The sequence below is a fragment of the Fundulus heteroclitus genome, chromosome 18, assembly GCF_011125445.2.
Source record: "Fundulus heteroclitus isolate FHET01 chromosome 18, MU-UCD_Fhet_4.1, whole genome shotgun sequence".
In the NCBI taxonomy this organism is placed as follows: Eukaryota; Metazoa; Chordata; class Actinopteri; order Cyprinodontiformes; family Fundulidae; genus Fundulus; species Fundulus heteroclitus.
This window is the reverse complement of record NC_046378.1, coordinates 4,971,865-4,992,421: the sequence shown is the minus strand read 5'-3', so window position 1 is coordinate 4,992,421 and position 20,557 is coordinate 4,971,865. Positions and strand designations below refer to the sequence as shown.

Here is a 20,557-nt window from a genome sequence, read left to right as displayed (position 1 = left end):
TGGATTGTCTTGCCCCAATATCCTACCCCATTGCCACATCCCCAACGCACCTCCATATCATAATGCAGCAAACGTAGAGTTCCCCTGGTCGCATCGTCTATGCTTCTTTAACAGCTTTTCTTTTTGTTATGTTTTTTTCTCCCTTAAAATCTGTCCACAGACCATTATTCTCCCCCATCGTTCATGTTTATTTACTCTGAAGTCACTTTTGATCTTGACATCTGAATGATCCTGAGTGAAATCTATTCATTTGTGGTGTGCCGTGCTCGCCGTCTGACCGGACACCACACACTGTACTAGCCGACCTGTTTTATCTAGGATTTTTTTAATCGCTACGTGTGGTGTCTCTCAGGCTTTGAAAATTGGCAGACTATTTTAAAATCCTGCCATGTGAACCAGCCTTAATGCAAAGCTTTTAACTAGTCTGTCTGTTGAAGTCCGGTATATATGGACAGAGGAACAGGTGACAGAGGTGAGCTTGATTGAGCTGCCATGTGAGGAGTCTCACAGGTGCATGAGATGATCCTGATTGCAGAGGTGCAGGGCGAGTGGCAGCGGACAGACAGACAGGCCAAAACATAACAAGGGGAGAGTAGAAAGTTACGTCATATCATACTTCATCAAAGTGATTACTAAATGTCCCACAGACAGGTAGAAAGTGATGCTTGGTTGTCACCAAACGTTTTGTGGAAGATGGATTCACCTCATAACTCCAGAATGTCAGGCACAAAACAATGAAAACTAGGTACGAAAAGGTACAGAAGTAAAATGACCGGCACCTGTTTTATTTTATCCGCTTAAGCTTGAACTGCTGTGAAACAGCAACATTCACAACTAATGGAAAATCAGATAAGAAGGCCATCACCAAGTTCTTCACTGCTGTCTTGTGTGTGTGCTCGTTTTCTTCCTGATATCTTAGGTGAAACCGTCGCTAATGAATTGTGTTCAGCAAAATATTGTGCTTAAATCAAAAATGCGCACTCTTGATTTTTCATCCTTATTAACTGTGCTGTGAGAAAAGTATTTGCCCCTGACATGTTTTTTCTCTCAAATGTATAACCTCGGTGGACGTAAAGTGCAGTTTCAAACCTTCACAGCACCTTCAGCTGTACATTAAAAACTTATCCTGCAGGTCACAAAGGAAAGCAGGACCCAGATCAACATCTAAAGCACTGTGGGCCTCACTTGTTTCAGTTAAGGTTGAAAATGGATCGTAGGAGTTTTAAAGTGACCAGAAACTGGGAAAAAATATTCTGTTGACCAATGAGACAGAAGTAGACGTTTTAAAATGTGTATCCTACCATATCTAATCTAAAATTAACACAGCATCTCAGAAAAAGAACAGCATGGCAAACAAGCAAACATGCTGGTGGTAGTTTGAGGGTCTGGGGTTGCTTTGCTGATTCAGGGCAAATTGATTGTAGTAATCAATAGAACTATGAAATCTTCTCCCTAGCAGGAAATCTTGAAAGAAAACATTTGGCCATCAGTTTGTGACCTTAGGTTCAAACACATTAAGACAGTTATCTAAAGCTCATTGTCGAGTCCACATCTTGATGCTTCAAATACAGAAGTGCACATTCTAGATTGGCTTAAGCCTGGCATACACTGTACGATATTTTCAATCGTTGCACTCAGATACAGCACAAATTGTACGACGAAACCGCAGAGTTTGACAGTTCACAGCTCATGACATCTGTTCTTACACTGTATGGCCCGATGTTCTGATGCACATCGGACCCAGCCCCGTAGAGAGATGGTGCTACTCGGACTAGTCTATCTGGAAGCCAAATGCAAATAGTAGAAGAAGAAAAACACAGAAGCGTTGATGCTCACTGTTAAATATGAGGCTCGCTATAACGAAACGTGCTGCCTTGCCAATTCTACAAGTTGCTCCTTCGTAGTTTGACTCCATGTCACACGTACCGCCGCCATGCTTCTCTCCACTCCTATGTTTTCGTCTGAGAAGAAGAAGACGAAGAAAAAGAATTCCCTTGTTTGCACAAGCGAAGTGCGCAGGGTTGGGGGAAATCGTCTCGTAGATGCCCGTAGCTCTGCTTCAACAGCAGGACGCGCTTACGATCACCTCACTAATCGGCCCTCGTTACCCACTGTATACTACACAACTAATTATCGCATGACTGAACAATCGCCCCAAAAAGGGGAAAACAATCGTATAGTGTATGCCCAGCTGTAGAACAAATCCAGAGAAAATTTGATTTGGATGCTGTATGACTTTAAGCAGGATATTCTATTTGAAAATGCTCCAGTATGATTGAGTTCAACTAAAATGGGCCACGTTGATGTAACAGGCTCGTTGCCTGTTAATGTAAATGCTTGATGGCGGCTGTTCCCATCAAGGCTGATAAAACAGGTTACATTACGGGGCAGTAATTCTTTCACGTAGAGCCAGGTAGGTTTCTCTTAATGAATAAAATGGTCATTTGAAAACAGATTTTGGTATTAAATTTGTGTAAAAATAGATATAATTGTGTAAAAAGTGATAACTTTAAGATATCATGATTAGGATTTTGCTATTTCATTAATATTACATAGTAACTTGTTAATTTGATTTTGCTATCTTATAATCATATCTAATGATGTAATGTACAGCCCTTTGGTGTTGCTGTTATTTTCAAAGTGCTAATAAATAAAGCTGGAGTGGATAATGATGAGATGATATAGCATGGTATCTCATTATCATGGTACACCTCATAACCTATATAGTTTTACCATGAAGATCATAGCAGATACATGACATAGCATCTTATATTTATGAGATTATCTGTCATAATTAGTATCCCATGGTATCTCATGATTTTGAGACACTATTTAAAAAAAGAATGAAATTTAAAAAAAATTTAAAATGTGAGTGATGATCTGAAACATTTACTGTTATTAATTATACATACCCCTGGCAGATTCATGTTTAAAAGTATGTTTATTCAATTAAGAAATTAGTTCCTAATAGAAATAATACAGAAATCGCTCAAGGCAATTATCCAACAATGTAGTATCAAATCTGGGAAACAAATTTCCATTTTATTGCAAAATGGCATCTTGAAAGTTATTTATACCCTTCTCAAAAATCAATGGATAACTATTGTCATTACTGCAATTAAAGCCTTCTTATAATTGCTGATCAGCTTTCTGCATGTTTCCACAGGTTTTGATCAAGTCTATTAGGTGATAATCACCACTCTTTGAAGTTGGAAAGCCTCCTTGCCATCACCCTAAGCTTTCATTAAACTGTCTCCCTCCAGGGACTCTGGATGGGCCACTACAGCATGTTTAAAACACTTGCAGTGAAAAGTACAAGACCATGAATTAAAAGATTGCCTTAAATCAAAATATGCTAGAGGTATGAAAAATATTTGGCTGATACCAGAGGAGAATAAATCTGTAAGAGGGTGTCACTGATCGGTATAATGTAAGTGGGTTGAGAGAGGGATGTTATTTTCAACAATATATCTGTAGCTGTCATATTTCTATCGAGCAAATTGAGCGCCATTAGCCTTGTTTTGATCATTCCAGTGAAAGCGGGGACGGCTATCTGACAGCTGGCCTCATTCAGAGAAAGCACCGCTGTCCCAGTTTCCTGTAGATTCAGGAAGCCAGATGTCACACTGACTTTACCTGACAGTGGGGAGTAGGTGGGGTGATTTGCTCCCTGGTGCCTACTCATCTGTCTTACCCCTACAGAGATGAATCGTCATCACTACTCGCTGTACGTCCATAATTGCCGGCTGGTATTCCTGCTGAGGAGGGACTTCACTCAGGTGGACACCTTCAGACCAGCAGAGTTCCACTGGAAACTGGAGCAGGTAAGAAGCTGATGTTTGGATGTCAACGGCAGGCAGGGGAACCTGCATGGTCCACAGAGGGACCTCATGGTCCCTTTGTGGATTAAATAAGTAGGTCACAGGATGATAACAGAGAGATATGAAGCTTCTATCCTGTATTACATGTCACACTGACTTAATCCTGGATTAAACATGTAGTCCACCAGACATCCATCGGGATATCTATTTTTTTGTTTCGCTTCATCCGTGTTTATCTGCACTTCACACACTACTGTTTTTCTTCTTTTCTTTTGGTATACAAAAGTACATTTGAATTTGTGGAATCTGGCAAACCGATGTTGGTCTCTTGCTTGTTCAAAGTTTTAAATGATGCAACTTGTTGAAAAGAAGATGAAGCACATCGACCACTGCTTTGTTGCGCTGTGGAGCGTTTCTTCAGATGTGCTTGTGTTGTTTCATATTTGGACAAAATATAAAACATTATGGCTATCCAGTGGGTTTTCATATGGCAAGGAATTCTGTACAGGCAGTTGAGATAAGTGCTGTCCAAAGGTTTTCAAACTGATTTACTTGTGTACTATTCTTACTTTCTATAACATAGCTAAAAGCTGCAGTAAACTGGAAGACCTCTCACTCAAATCTTGACTATTTCTGTGCAGAAAAGAGTCAATCTGTGTTTCACTTTGCTGCTGGTACGCCTGAATTTCCTTACTGAGGGACAATAAAGGTTATTTTGATTTTGTTTTACTCATCAGTGTTTGGTTGCTCAGCAGAAAAGCGTGCAAGTTTCGGCATGAAGGGTCTTTGAAATTATATTGCACCAGCATAATCCTGTCAGAATCATTTAGAACAGTTTGTATACTGTTGTGAAAAGGTTACAAGCCATAAAATTTCAATTTACAACAAAATAACCTATACTAAGTAAAACCTAGACACAACCGAGCTTTAGTCTTCCTGAAATTCAACCCGCATATTCATAGGTCTAGCTTTCTTTATCAGTAATTCCACAATCAGCTGAGGATACCGAGGAAATAAAAAAAATAAACATATTATTGTTTATTAATTTGTTTATTGTTTAAACACAATATTAATTACAAGTGCAAAACAATATATTCTCCCAAAATATTTTTATATGAATAAACCAATGAAACCAATAAGAGACATATACAGACACACACCCATGGGTATTTGGAGCGATCACATCAGTTGAACTTCTGGTAGAATGTTCAATGACTTGCAGTAGCTCACAAAAGAGCTACTTTTCAGAAGTTTCCCTTTGTTATTAGACCTATCTTCTATTTTTTAGAAATGACACAACCACAAAAAAATCACAAAGGTACCTTGGAGGATTTCAAAAGGAGTAAAACCCCTGGCTAGAAGGTATGTAACGGCTACTATTTTAGCATGAGCCAGGTCAGTAAGTACAATATTGACTAGAAGACCAAAGATAGCTATGTAAGGGTTTATGCAGACTTGGGTTCCAAAAGATTTGAAAAGAATGGCTGAGTATCGGCTCCAAAATCTGTTGAGTCTTGGGTACAAAAAAAAATATGTCACTTAGGTTACATGGAGTGGCATCTCTCACACTGATCCACCACTCGTGGGTAAATATCTGTTGAGATGTTGAGTAGTGAACTCTATATATCCTAAAATGAATAAACTGTAACTTAGCACAAGGTTCACTGTAGCGAATATTGAAAACTGCATTCTCCCAATGTCAATGCAAAAAAGTTTTGCCTAACTCTTGTTCCCAAAGCCCTCACATTCAGTTACAACATGAACATTAAAATCCCAAACTAAAATGCCCTCATCTGTACCTGTCACTAAATCTGATAAATCTGAGAACTGATCTAAATATTGGATGACACAAAACAACAAACAGAGGAAGATAAACAATATTGCAAAATAACAAATATCAAGGGATAGTTTTTTATTATTGTAAATTGCATTTTCTAATTGACAGTCACAGTGTTTAGAAAATGATGCATTCTGTAAAGATGCATATCAATATCGTGGTTCTTAGAAATCAGCATGAATGAAAGCATACCATTAATCGACTGCTTCTCAGTCTGAATTTCTTATCTGCTTGCCCGCTGAAAACAAAAGAATAAAAACGTGTGGACAGGCTTTGATTTATTGTAATTGCTGCTATATTAAAATACAATATGTATGAACATAAACGAGGAGCAAAACTATCTTTACAGGGAGATTACTTATACTGCATAAAGATGTATTTAATATGCTTAAGATATGTCGAAATAAATCTGATAGATGAGGCTAAACTAGCTGATTTGTTCTGAGTGTGATTAAGCTCACAATTGTCAGAGTTGAAGATTGAGTTTTTCTTGAATCCTTATGATCTGAGCTTTGAGCAATTCTTGTTTTAGGATTAACGTGGTTGGGATGCATTCACTTATGGTAATATTTCATACCTGTGAGGACTTTCCTAATCTTGCATTATTACGTAGTTCTATTTTACCCCTGCCATTTCATACATATTTTAACAGCTTTGCTTATGTCCCAAGCTAAAGCACCAGGTCAACAGAACACTACAAATTTGAATATTTTACAAGTTAGTAAAAAAAAGTTTGTATTGTGTGTGTGTGTGTGTGTGTGTTAAAAGCAGCAGCTGTCTTTTGCCCAAGGAGGCTGTCCAAATGTAAGACAGGTAACCTTGACTCAAAAGGACCCTCGCTCGCACCCAGCAAGGACTTTGGATTGAGGCTAGAGACACACAGCTGAGCCTGGACCTCCAGATGGAGCACCTTAGGCTAATTTGATCAGACGGATCACTGGTCTTGATTGGGGAGAGAGCATGAGCGAGGTCATCCATCACCCTCCTGACAGAAAATAAAGTGTGTGTGAGTCATCTTTTGGAGGCTTTTTAGACAGAGAGCTCAGAGAATCGGGGTTTGTTTTGTATTTCAGCTCCACGTTTTCTTTCTGTGAGGGATCTTTTTTTAATGTCAGCCCACTGAAGCTGTAAGAAAATTGTTTCCTTATAAGTTGAAGGCCATCTTTGTTTAGAATGTGCTGACTAACCCGACATTGACAGTGTGCATAAGATCGCTTTTTTTCTCAACATCAAATAAACAGGGATGTTTAATCCATCTAACATTATGTAATTTCACAACAACTACAAGTCTTAAACATGGAACACACCATAATAAGGTCACCTCTGATTCGCCAAATACTGACACTTTGCAAAAAACTGATTGGTACAAGATTTGCATATGATAGCCTCTGTTTTTACATATAAACTTAAAACAAAATGTGGTCCATTTGCTTTTATGTAAAACAGAAAATTAACAGTTAGTCTCACTGCTGCCTAAATTGATCAAACATTGATTTTTAAAGATAAAATTATGTTGCCTATGTCATTAGTTGTGCTATTTTGCTTTGTACATGTAAAAAAAATATATGGAGTAAAGTCCAGCTATATCCATTGCTAATTACATTCAAATGCTTATTGTGAAGAACATGATGCCATTTGGTTGCTTTACTTTTTACAGAGTAATACCACTAACCTAAATTTAACTGCCACACAATGGTTCTAAAACCTGGTTCTCAGGGTTCCACAGTCTTTTGTTTTAGAAGGGTCTCTGCTCCAGTACACCTAATTCAAATTATAGCATTACTTTCTAAATGCCATTAAGTGCTGAAGAAGTCTGTTAATCACTCATCTTTTAGGTGTTTCTCTGCTGACACCCAGTTGTGTGTCAGCTGAGAAACACCTAAAACACGCCAGCAATTTAGTCAAGGGGACCAGGGTAGAAAAAATACTTGTACTTCGGATATGCTGTAAATAGCTCGCTAACTTCAGTTTTAAACCGGCCTTAGCTTAATAAGTCTTTTCGGACCATGACTGTCAGTGTTTTCCATGACTGTAAATGTTTCCAAACAGGTAAATTTGTCTGTCGTGTAAGTAAGATGGAACTGTAGTCGCCTTCTTTCAGATAGCTGACTGGTAGTGAGCATTAATAGGGGTGCTCCATGGAGCTCGGGTGGGGGGGGTACATTCCTGCCATTCAAGCACTTTTTCTGGCAATATATTTTAAGCATTTTAAAAAAAATGGAACAGTGTGACAAAAAAAAATTAGTAGTTTCCTGCTTTATACACCAATGTGTCTTGTTGTTTAAATTTGGTTTGGAGAAACAAAAATATTTTTTAAAGACATGCTGAAATTCCGGAGCCAATTGCAGGTTGTATCTTACGTTTTAAATCCACTCCTGCAAATTGCCTCATGCTGTCCAAGAAACTCTCAGGTAAAGTGATTAAGACTATCTAATTCAGGGATGTCAGACAGTGTATTTAATTTATTTATGTTGCAGCTACTTTACAATCCATGCAGAAAGCCTGATATGTTTTTCAGCTAATTTTAATAAAAAATAATAATAATAATTATTATTATTATTATTTGAAAGCGCATTTCAAGTCACTCAAAGTCACTGAACAAAAAATACAGAAAGATAAACAAAACAAAAAAACTGAAATTAAACTGAGACACAGTTATCAGAATAACAATAATACAATAACATTGATATTAAATACAATAAGCCAGTTTGAAAAAGCGAGTCTTGAGATTAGATTTAAGTAAGACATACAATCACAATTATGGGTACTGTGGGGGAGCGTTCCAGAGACGAGGGGCCGTACAGGAGAAGGCTCTTGACCCCATGGTTGTCAAGTAGGCAGGAGATGGACAAGAAAAAGGGATGAGGAAGAGCAACGATTTCGGGCGGCTGTGTAACAACAGAGAAGATCAGAAAGGTTAGGAGGTTCTCAAGTTATTGAGAGCTTTGAAGGTGAGGAAGAGAAGCTTATGGTCAGTGTAATATTTTATGAATAACCAGTGAAGATGTTTAAGGAGAGGAATAATGTGTTCTATGAAGAAAGTTCTAGTAATGATCTGAGCAGCTGCGATTCTGGACAAGCTGAAGTTTATGAATGAGTATGAGAGGAAGACCTGACACCAGGGAGTTACAAGAGTCTATAAGAGTGACAATTGCATTTATGAGGATGGCTGTGGTGGTGGAAGTGAAAGATGAATGGAGATGGTTGATGTTACAAAGATGAAAATATACAGATTGAGTGATGTTATTGATATGAGATTCAAAGAATAAAGTGTTATAGAGACACCCAGACTCTGAGCTTTAGGGTAGGAAGAAAGTGTAGAACTATCAACTGTAAATGTGGAATTTTTACATCTGAATAAAGTGGATTTAGTGCCCACAAGGAGGAATTCCCTTTTCATAAAGTTCAGTTTAAGAAAGGTCTGACTGAACCATAACCTAATTTCACAGAGGCAGTCCACAAAGAAGGATGGTGTTGTGTTGTTGCTTAGCTGACAGATAGAGCTGGATGTCATCTGCATAGCAGAGAAAATAAATGTCAGATTTTCTGAAAATGAAAACAAGTGGGAGAAGATAAATGATAAAAGCTGAGGACCAAGAACAGAACCCTGAGATACACCCGAACTAACCGAAGAAGACTGTGACCTGAACTTCTTCAGCTGGACACATTGTTGACATTCAGAGAGGTAGGAATTAAACCAATTCAAAGAGGTGCCAAAGAAAACCGATTGAAGATAATATGTTAAAAAGAATGTTATGAGAGACTTTTCAAATGCTCTGCTGAGGTTAAAAAGTATGAGAAATTATATGTCCAGAGTTGACATGAATCAGGAGATCATTGGTAATTTTAATCAAAGCTCGTTCAGTACTGTGGAGGGGACAGATACCTGTCGTTGCTATTTTTTCAAGAATTTAGATAAAAAAGGTAAGTTAGAAATTGGTTGAAAGCAATTACAGTTATTAGGATCAGCATCTGTTTTTTTAAGGAGGGTAGTTATTGCAGTAATTTTGCAGAATGAATGGAAGAAAACCAGAAAAATTAATGATTTTAGTTATTTGAGAAGACAGCAAAGGCAAACAGGGTTTAACTAGAAGAGTAGGAGGTGGATCAAGCTGACAGGTAGAGGACTTGGATTTAAAGGTATACCATGCAACCGGGGTTGATTTTCCAGCGAGGCTCCCCCCAGAGGGCGAAAGTAAAAGTGCACTGTCATAAAGATGCTCAGCTGTTCTGGTTTCTCCGTCAAGCCAGGCGCGGTTGTTTTGAGCTTAGCAGACAGGCGAACGCAACGAAAAGTAAAAAAAACGGCAGTACAAACAATTACTAACACAGTGAAGGTATGAACATCAAGCTTCCCGCAGCGCTATCTTGGCGAGGCGGCCGCCGCCTCGCCAAGCCGCGGCCGCGGTAGCGTCTCGCCAACATAAAAAAATAATAATAATAATAAAACTCGATATGCGTGCATGTTCATTTAACATTAACACGCGGTTCTTTGTTGTTGCTTTTGCGCGTGCATATAGTGAATGGCAGGGCAAAAACACATGGAGTTCTCGCCGTAAAGCGAGACTTCTGTGTGTGCGGGCCGTGAGCTCCTGCAATTGCAAGTGCGGTATTTCCCCCACAGACCCCCAGGGGGGCCGAGAAAACCTTTGTTCGACCTGAAATGACTCATTTAATCATCCAAAACGGTATGGAACACATTAATTAACTGAAAAATGTTGCATAGTATGCCTTTAAGGATGAGACTGCAAACTTCTGGTAAGGGAGAGTTAAAAATTGGGGAAAGGTTTAGCAGAGGGGTTATGGGAGGAAACAAAGAAAACTAGAGGTGGTGGCTTGCAATATGGACAGTTTTTGATGGATTAGTAACAATTTTAGCATTTAAGAACTCCATAGTTTTTTTTACAATAATCATTTCTATTGATAGTAGAAAACAGTGGTCTGGTTTTCCCTACACCTGTGACAAGTAGAGTACTATAGTAGACCGATTTGGATTTGCAAACAGAGTACTTAGAGTCTTTGATATGGTCTTCAAACATACTTTTGTGGTTAGTGAGTCCTGTTTTCTTTTGGAAACATCCTTTGGCTTTAAGAAGGTGAACGTCTTTGGTATACCAGGGAGCAGAGCGAGAGAAGTAAACAGTGTGTGTCTTAACTGAGGCAAGTTCATCCAGAACACTTTGAACACTGCTGTTGTAGTACAAAGGAGCCTGTTGGGACTAGATATATTATTATAATTGAGCGTGACACCCAGTTTGTTACACAGTACAAAAGAATCAATGCTCTTGATGTTACAGAAGGAAATAGAACAAGCTGACTGAGATCTGGGCGACTGAGATCTGTAGGTTAATGTTAAAGGAAACAAGTTTATGTTTGGAAATGGGTAAATTTGATGCAACGCATTGAGAGGGAGTTTTACCAGAGCAATACACAAGATCAAGATGTGTCCTTTGGAGTGAGTGGGGTAGTCAATAAACTGTGAAAGTCCAAAGCTGTCAATGCTTGATATAAAATTGTTGGTTAAAGAATAAGTGATGTTGTCCATCTGAACATTATAATTACCTAATAAAATCACATTAGGAGACTTTGGACCAATGCATGTCAAAAAGGTAGAATATTAATTTAAAAAGATTTTTCTTGACTGGACAATAGACAGCTAAAATTGTGGCAACTAGACTAGACTAGACTTATTTGTAATGCAAGACATTCAATAGAATCAAACCTGGGTTTAGTCACTAAAGACACATTCATCTTTTTGTTGTAAAATATTGTAATACCTCCACCCTGGCCAGTTCCATGAGGTTGACAGATGTAAACAAACCCAGGTGGTTTAGCTACACTCATTAGCTAGTACGCTTAACCTTTACATGTTTGATTATGTTTGACTGGAAATTACTAGTCTTAGTTTTTCAAGCTTCTTCACAGCTTAAAATCTGGACAGTAGCAGTTCCGCAAACCTAAAATACCCACACAGTTACCTGTTTGTCGTTGATAACTCAGCACACAAAGCTAAAATTCTTTACATGTTTTGCATCTGGTTGCTTTGGTTTCAGAATTTTCCACATCTTCTAATTTTAGAGTGTAGCGCTTCGAGTCCTAGAAGTGACTCCTAACTCTGCTCTGCTAAGAATACATGCTGGTACTGTTGTCACAGCCGCTGCTTCAAACTGCTCAGAGATGATGAGCTGGAGAGGAAGACAGACATGAGAACAGCAACAGATTTTTAGTGACTAAATAAAATGTGCAGATTATAAAACTCAAAAGGTGGAAATTGTCATTGGTGTGACTAACACCAGGGTGGAAAGGCTTTACAATACAATCTCTCGTTTACAGACTGCTTGGATGCACTGAAAATATAAGGATAGGAAGCCAGTAAAGACGTTTTGGTGAATACGTCCTTCAGTGAGTAGCTATCAAATGTGACAGTAGAATTAGACTGCAAAATCAACACAAAGATGGAAGCAACTTTATCAGTGAAGATGTGGTTTGCTGGTATCATTGTAATAAAAAAAAAAACACTAACTGTTGAATTCAGTTTTCACTGATGATTGGCAGTATGTTTAGGGTCATTGTACAGCTGGAAGGTCTCTTACAGCCTCCTGCAGGTTTTCTTCCAGGATTGTCCTGTATTGAGCTCGTTCAGTCTTGCCATAAACTCTGACATGCTACCGTCTCGCTATCGGAAAAAAGCACCCTTACAGCATATTCCCACCACCATGTTTTTATGATTAACAACTGGTGATGTGCAGTGTTTGTTTTTTCAATACACATTAGTTGTTGTTTTATTCAGGTAGGCTAAAATCTTTGTCTCATCTGACCATAGCACACATTTCAACCTCATTGTCACCTGCATGGTATACCTTAGAAGCTACTCCAGATTTACCATGCATCTCTTAAGAGCTTCTCAGATTAATGGTCTTCCTGCCGGGTCTGCTCGGTTACTAAAGCTGGATGGTCATGTCTTGTTAGGTGTGCAGTCGTGCCACATTCTGAGATATTTAATGATGTTTAAAGCTTGGCAAAAGGTTATGTTATGACCTTACTCTACTTTAAACTTTCCTACAGCTATATTCCTGACCTTTCATAATTACGCACTACTTTGTGTTTGGTCTATCACATAAAATGCATTAACATTTGTGGTTGTAAAGTGCCAAAATGTAAAAAAAAAAAAAGAGAGAGAGTTTGATAAATACTTTTGCAAGTCACTTTAGACATGTTATTCTGTATGACAGTATGACCTATACTCTTGTTAAAAGTTTCCTCAAAGATCGGGGAGTAGGAGAAGATTTTCATTAAGTTGATATTGTGCCTTGCCTTGATGGCACACACTCCTCAGCTGCTAATGTCTTTTTGACAATATCTGAATACATCAAACTCAGAGATACCTTGTACGAAAAAAAGCTCTTGCTACATTGGTTTATCACAGAGGCCCAATTAATTTGTCTTACAATCCAATCAGCCTCAGTGAGATAGTGCATAATGAGTGGAACTAGAGAGAGATGGTTATAGATATTAATTTTACCTACTGACAAAACACGAGTACTATCTCTTAATAACAGACGCAGAAGTCGGAGGAGGGATGGCTTTATACGCACTGGCCCTTTGTGTTCAGTGTGGGCCCATATTTTTGCTGGTTTTATCTCCGCTGTCTGCATTGTTAAGAGCCTGTGCCTGAGGTTTTAATTGACATCATTGACAAAAGCATTTAGGTGTCATTCAGCGTGACGTTTGTGCATACTTTCACATTCTTTCGGTGCAGATCCAATCCCAAGCAGGCTGTCAGCCTTAAAATGTTTCCTGCATTAGAAGTTATGGGCCCCTGAAAGTTTTTCAGCTTCAAAGGAAGTTTGATTGGGAATGCACAATAGAAACAGAAATGTGTTGCCTAAAAGAGAGCCATATTCATATGTTAGCTCATTCACAGGGTGAGGGCTTGTTATACTTTACTATTTTATTCACTTAGAGAAACAATAGTCATTTGAATTCTCTTCCATTTAATGTCTCAAAAGCACTTCTAATGAATATGCTGGATATTAAATCTAATTACTACTACAGTGCCTTTTTTTTTGTAAGGTTTAATTGAGACGCTTGAAATCTAAAAAATACAACAAATTCTGTTTCCATTTTTTACAGAGTCAGAAACATTTATTATTAAATTACAGCCCACTCAAAGCAACAGTACAAATTACAAGTAAAGCAGCACTTTAGATACACCAGACATATAAAAGAGTAGACACATATTCATTCCTAATAATTCATTCTATTAAGCTTTTACTTTCTGTCTTGCATTTCAGTGGCGTCAAAAGATGCAAGAGGTAATCATCTTTCTCCACATCTTATACTATTTTTACACAATGTGAACCCTAGCTAAGTAAAGCTGTCAGTCACTTTTTTGTAAATTTCTAAAATAAACTCTGTGGCATGAGGACTTCAACTCTGAGACCTTTCATCTGCAGTTGCCTGAAGATGTTCAGTCTAGTTTTATGTTACACAAAACAGCATGGGAATGTCCAGCAAACATATTTTTAAGGAAGGCTTAGGGTTCCGTGTCCCAGAGATGAAACATGCTTTGGTGTGAAATGTTCATATCAACCCCAGGACAACATGCTTAAGTGCCTAAGAGAGGGTCATATTAAACTCATTTAATATCCAATATTAAACGAGTCCTCTACCTGCAAGGGCTGCAAGGAAAATCATAGAGAAGGAAGCCGGAAGCCGATATACAAAATTTGAATTCATGTTATGAATCCCCTAGAAAATTTTGGCGCAGAGCTGAAAAGGTGTGTCCCAGCATGTGGAAGGATTAACAAACTATTTAAATCACGTCAAAATTCTACCACATACTACCAAAATGTATGTTAACTTCTGAATTTGTTAATACATTAAACAAAATCTTTTTTCTTTTTTTCTAAAACTACCATTCTACATGAACTTGAGCAGAAGATGTTTAGTCTAATTTGATTGCACAGCGAGTTCAGAACAAAGATTTAGAAAAAAAAGTATGCATCTGATTTCAACTGACTTAGCCTAGCTTCTGAACCATACAGCCAGTAATTGTTAACAACCCACATTGAGCATTGAGCTTTCCTTCCCAAGTGCTCAGTTGATCTGTAAATATAGAAGAAAACATAACTTAGCCCATCCTGACATGTACATTTCTGGTCCTTCATCCCAATATGCTTTACGAGAAATGCGTAGGAAGAAACCCCACTTACTTTGACAGGGTATGGGGATCTGCAACATGCGCTTGATCTCTTCACATTTCGGCTCTTCAAGAAGCGTTTCATTGACATCAAAACTAATGATGAGACGACAGTTTGCGAGCAACTTAATAGCATTTCAGTGCAACCATCTGACCCAAAATGATGAATGAGTGGGGGAGGAATCCATAGTACCTGGTGAAAAACTGCACATTCACGTGAAAATTTCACACAGAAATGTTTCAAGTGAGAATTGAAGCTGGACACCTTATTTCTGTGAGACAAAAGTGTTCACCACTGCACCATCACACAGCCCTGTTGGAACATTAAATAAAACATCTACTCTTTCTGCTGGTGAAATGGTCCACTGAGAGCTGTCTAATCAAAAAGTGAAAAGTAGGCTCCTGGTTGCCCCAATAATATATTCCAAACTTAATTACTAATCCATAATATTAAATGATGGGATAAACGGTCCCATTGCATTTTTGCAACAACTTTGTCAAGTACTGTCTTTGTAAACTAGAGGGATAGAGCTAGGTTTACTGAAGTGTCACATTTGTAACTCAAGAACAGAAATGACTTCAGCTAAGTACTGCAGATATCCCACCAAATACTTTATTTGCTTTAGAAAAAGAAAATGGTAATTTATAGGTCATTTATCACATTCTTGACAACTATGTAGAGATGCCTGGCTTTTTGTACAATCATAAAAAGATAAAGGGGGTTGAAGTTTTTGAAATAAGTTCCTTTGGTGCAAACTGTTTTTTTGATCATGCAAACCAGGTAGAGAGACAAGTGGAAGTCTTTGGTTAGAAAGTTAGAAAATTGGAGTGACATCATCATTTGTCTTTTCAGGGCACTTTCAGCAAAAAGCGAAAATCTATAAGTCACTTCGAGCCGCTCAGATGGAAAAACAGAACACAAAAAGACAACTGGGATAATTGAGATCTCGATGATGTTTGCAGCAGGGGGCTAAATTGAATGTGGTAAGGACATCATTACCGCCAGCCGCCCCCATAGAAACCAGAAAGCAATCAAGGAAACACTCCATGGGTGGTTCTCTGGCTTCATATGTGAACAGAAAGGGAAATATAAAAATTCACTTAGCAACAAGTCCTGTTGTGCAATAGCAGCTCAGCTCGACTGTTTACCGTAACTATAACGTTTGTGTTTTTGCAGATTAACACTAATTTGACCATGAAATCTGCATCTTTGGATACAAACTAAATAATAATGTCATTTCTCTGATGCCCATTGAACACTGCTCTTGGTAATAACATTTGAAGCAAGGGTCCTGTGCTCAATACTTACTACTTCAGTGAGCACATTTGCAGCATCATAACCCCAAACGTCAATACATTTTACAGGGATCTTATTTAACAGACCAACACAAAGTAGCTGATAAATGATAGAAGGAAATAAATAATTTTTTTAGATAAATGTAAAAAAGTGTAGCCAACATTTTCTTCAGTCCCCTGTTGCAATTATTTGAAGAACCCTGGTTTTAAGCTACAGGCTTCAAGTCTTTTGGGGTGTGTCTCTAGATTCTTACAGTTAACCTCAGTGCATTTGTAAGCATCACTTTTCCAGTCTTGGCACAGATTATCCTTTAAATTTAGGTCTAGACCAGGGGTCAGTCTCCTTTACAATAAAAAAGAGCAATTTTTGCTTTTGTTCCTAAAACAAAATTGTCTAGAGCCATAAAACTTATATGGTCTTTTGTTTAGTTTTCTGAACACCCACTGAATAATTTTAGTTTTATAATTTAATTAAAGAACTGAAACTTTGTACCTAATAATATATTTTCCAAACGAACGAAACATTCCATATCTGTGGAAAATGAACAAAGAACATGTAGTTTGTATGCAGCCCAATGACCAATTAAAAGAATAAAACAAAACCTTGTTTTATCATTGTCAATCTGTTATGTAAATTTAATGCAAATATAGCAAAAAAAAAAAAAAACACAGTAAAAATGCCAGAACTCGCCATTCTCTACTTTTATGTTGATATTCATGCCTTTCAACTTTTTAGCTAAGTTGTAAAGAGCCATTGAGGAGGGCCTATTGAGCCATATGTGGCTCGAGAGCAGCAGCATGCGGACCCCCAGTCTAGAATTTGACTCACCCATTTTAACACCTAAAAATGCCCTGCTCCAAAGCTTTCCAGGGTAGCTTTGGTGGCATTTTTAGGGTTGTTGTCTTTATTAAAGCTGGCCGTCCAATTATCTCAAGCTTTTTTCAGCCTCTCAGCCAAGTTTCCCTAGTACTAGTCCAGTGTCAGTCTTCTGCAACTTGTGCAACACGCCCAAATCAAATTCCTGAATTATCTGCTCAGCTTGCATGGTCCTGTTTATGACCTAATCATTTAATACAACATTTGTTATCGACACTAAGCGTAATAACTCCATCTTCACTAAACACACTTTGTTTGCCCAATCAAATTGACATGAAAAATGACTTTATTGCATTTTAAAAAAAACAAAGGTAAAGCTTTATTTTCGAAAAGCTTACAAAATATGTTTAATTCTTCTGGAGTTTGAGTTTAGTGGTGATTAAGAAAAACGGGTAATCTACTTTTTGAAGTAGTTTAGCTTATTTTATATTTAAATCAGCAAAATAAAGACTTGCTTACTGGAAGACAATGATACCATGAATATATAGGGGGAAAATTATTGTAATACCTGTATTTTGATACTGGTTATTAGTCAAACAGTCTAAAGAATTCAACTTTGAAAAACTGTGAATATTCTTGACCCACTTGCCATTATCTCTCCCTGCAGTTTTCCACAAAGTGGTTCATGCTCTTTGTCAACAAACATCTCCTGAGGGCCATTTGAACATGGAGCATCTGGTACTTTTTGCGCTGCTGTTTCCTGCTATCATCAGAATGTGCTTGTTAACAAATTATGGGCTGTAATGGGACCACCCTACCTGATGAGGTTGCGAATTTAAGATGTTTTTCACAAAGAAATAGAGCAAAAAACATAAAATAAAAAATTGCTAGACGTTGAGAGCCATCTGTTAGGCTCAGACAAGAAAGAGATTATAAGCGTGGAAAAATGGCATCCAGCATTCTTTCACCATGGTTCACCCGCATCCTGCGTGAGGTGCATAAACCATCACCAAGGGCTCAAAGAACAGCACACGCAGCTGTTTTCTACCATTTTGTATTACATCTATCTGCACTTGAGGGTGTTTACCAAGTTTGTCTCACATGCATCGTTGTAAATTGAATATTTTATGTAAGATAATGAGAAATAAATGCACACTGATAAGCAGATGAGCATTGTAAAACATCTCTTCCAGTAATAGTTTAGTAAAGGATAAAGACCCTTTCATCTGCATATATGTGATCATATATGTGAGCATAAAAGCTCACGTAATTTTATTAGAACACAGCACTTGTGCAAAACCTGACAGGACTACCTTCATTCCAGCTTCCAGCAGGCCTTGGAGTCTCTTTCTGTATCTATGTGTATATTTTGGTGTGTGAGACACACACATACACACACACACACATGCACACACACACACACACACACACACACACACACACACACAAACACACACAAAGCACTTCACTCCTCATGGGAGTGGTCATATTGAATGATAGATGACTCCTTCTAAAGGGCCTGCTAAATTTAGAGCTCCACTGCACCAACTGTCTCCAATGTGCTTGATGGACACACACACACATGCACATCCTTGTTTAAAATACAAAGTGAGGACTGTGCCTGGACTTCCATAGACTTCCATTCTTTTTCAAGCCTTTCTATATCCTAACGCTAACCCTAAACCTAACCCCTAGCCCAGAAAAAAAGTAAGGACCATAAAAAAGTCCTCCATTTACATCAAAGCCCTCACTTTACTAGTAAAATGAGCAAAAAAAATGATCTTGCTCAGCTGCAAGTACATGAAAACACACACACACTTAAAACATTTTTCCAACTGTTTAACATCCATACATTTTGACGAACACGGTTTAATCCCTGATTCTGGTTCTGTCTGTAAACTTTAGTCCCCATGCCTACGTAGAGCTGCCTGTCCTTGTTTATCTGAAGCGGAAAGACTTCAAAGGGATAGGTCAGGATTTTTGAAGTCAGGGCTTTGTTAAAGGCTCTGTTGTAAGCAGCTCATTTCACCTGCAGTAAGTAACTCTCTTTGCATCTTGATTTAGACCTAAAGGCTGGAACTAAAAGCAAGGCCAAAACAGATTTCTACGATCTTAAGACAACTTTAACCTTATACCCCTCTCACACTGTCTCACTCTCCCTTTCAATTTGGTGGCATAGAAAGAAAAACAATAACCTTCCTGTGTTTACTGTATTTCACCTCATGCTGTGCAGCGCAGATGCACAGCATGAGATGGCAATGCACGAATGGCAATGCAATGTATGCAACCTTTCATCAGACTAACAGCATGTATGAAAGTATTCACCATCTTGAAATATCCATGTTACGTCTAATGATGTGAGATATCAACACCTGTTGACATAGATATGCAAAATCTACAAAATTCAACTCATCGGGTCAAAATACCGCTGCACATTGTGTCTCATAACTAAAACGTACTACATCAAACTACATGTGTCTGTAATATTTAGAATTAGTTTTGATAAGCACAATGCATCTATCAAGGTGACAAGCTATCAAATCAAAAAGCGAGTAGGAAATGACATGAAAACCACATTAACACAGATAGGACTGTTTAAGACAAAACAAAAACCAAAGCATGTAAAAAATGGAAGGAACATGTGAAGTAATTCAATGTGTAGATCCAGGAAAGTTCACATCTCAACAGTAAGCTATGCAAATCCCATCCCACAAGGATGTTTCAAACTTTGACCTAATATGTCTTTTCTGGACTTACTGTCACAGAATCCAAATCAGCAATTGTGTTGAATGCCTGAAGAGTTTTAGCAGCTTATATCACCTCACAAGGGACATTTCAACATGTCAACAGTATAGGAAGCAAACAATATATAACTCTTTTAGTCCGATATTTATCCCTGTATAGCAGCATTTAAAAGTTTTAGATTTAGAGGTGAAATCACACTGTTGACACTGTCCACAGAGTTTGTTGGCTGATAGAACAGAACAGAGGAAGTGAGACGGTACCACAGGGGGAACATGTGAATTGGTAGTGGGACACTATTCCAGAAGTCACTTTTCTATTGCCATGGATGCATTTTTTGTGTCTTGTTTTGTTTTAATGGTAGAACAACTTTTCGATTGAGAAGTAGAACTGTTCTCAAGTTCTTTACTTTGTTACTTTGTAACTGGAAGCCATTATCCTATCCCCATCACTCACCTCCCCCTATTGACTGCTTAAAAATGAAAGCGGAACAGAAGACATCACATACTTTCTGATTAACTTGGCTTATGTATATCTGACCACTTGAGGACACTCAAAGAGCTTTGATATTTCACTACCAGGTGGACAGTTGATACCTAAATATGAAACAAAATAGATACAGTAAAATAGGAGCTCGACACTGCAGGAAAAGTATCATACCTAGTCCTGATGCAGCAGAAGACTGTGAATTCCCCACCCTAAATCCCAATGCACATGGACTATTCCGAAAGTGCATAAAAAGTGACACACTTGCTTCAAAGAAATGACAGGACTTGATGTTACACAAGAAAGAGTCATCATGTTCAGACCCTTTTTAACACTCGTTTTACAATAACATGGTA

At 38.0% G+C, this 20,557-nt stretch overlaps 1 protein-coding gene across 1 annotated transcript in view; it reads left to right on the top strand.

The window, feature by feature from the left end:
• Window positions 1-20,557, top strand: part of LOC105926742 (calsyntenin-2) — a 400,538-nt gene that overhangs the window by 307,504 nt on the left and 72,477 nt on the right. The window contains exon 8 of the mRNA XM_036150228.1: window positions 3,703-3,824. Within this exon, the coding sequence (XP_036006121.1) occupies window positions 3,703-3,824 (122 nt within the window). The remainder of the gene's footprint in view (window positions 1-3,702; window positions 3,825-20,557) is intronic.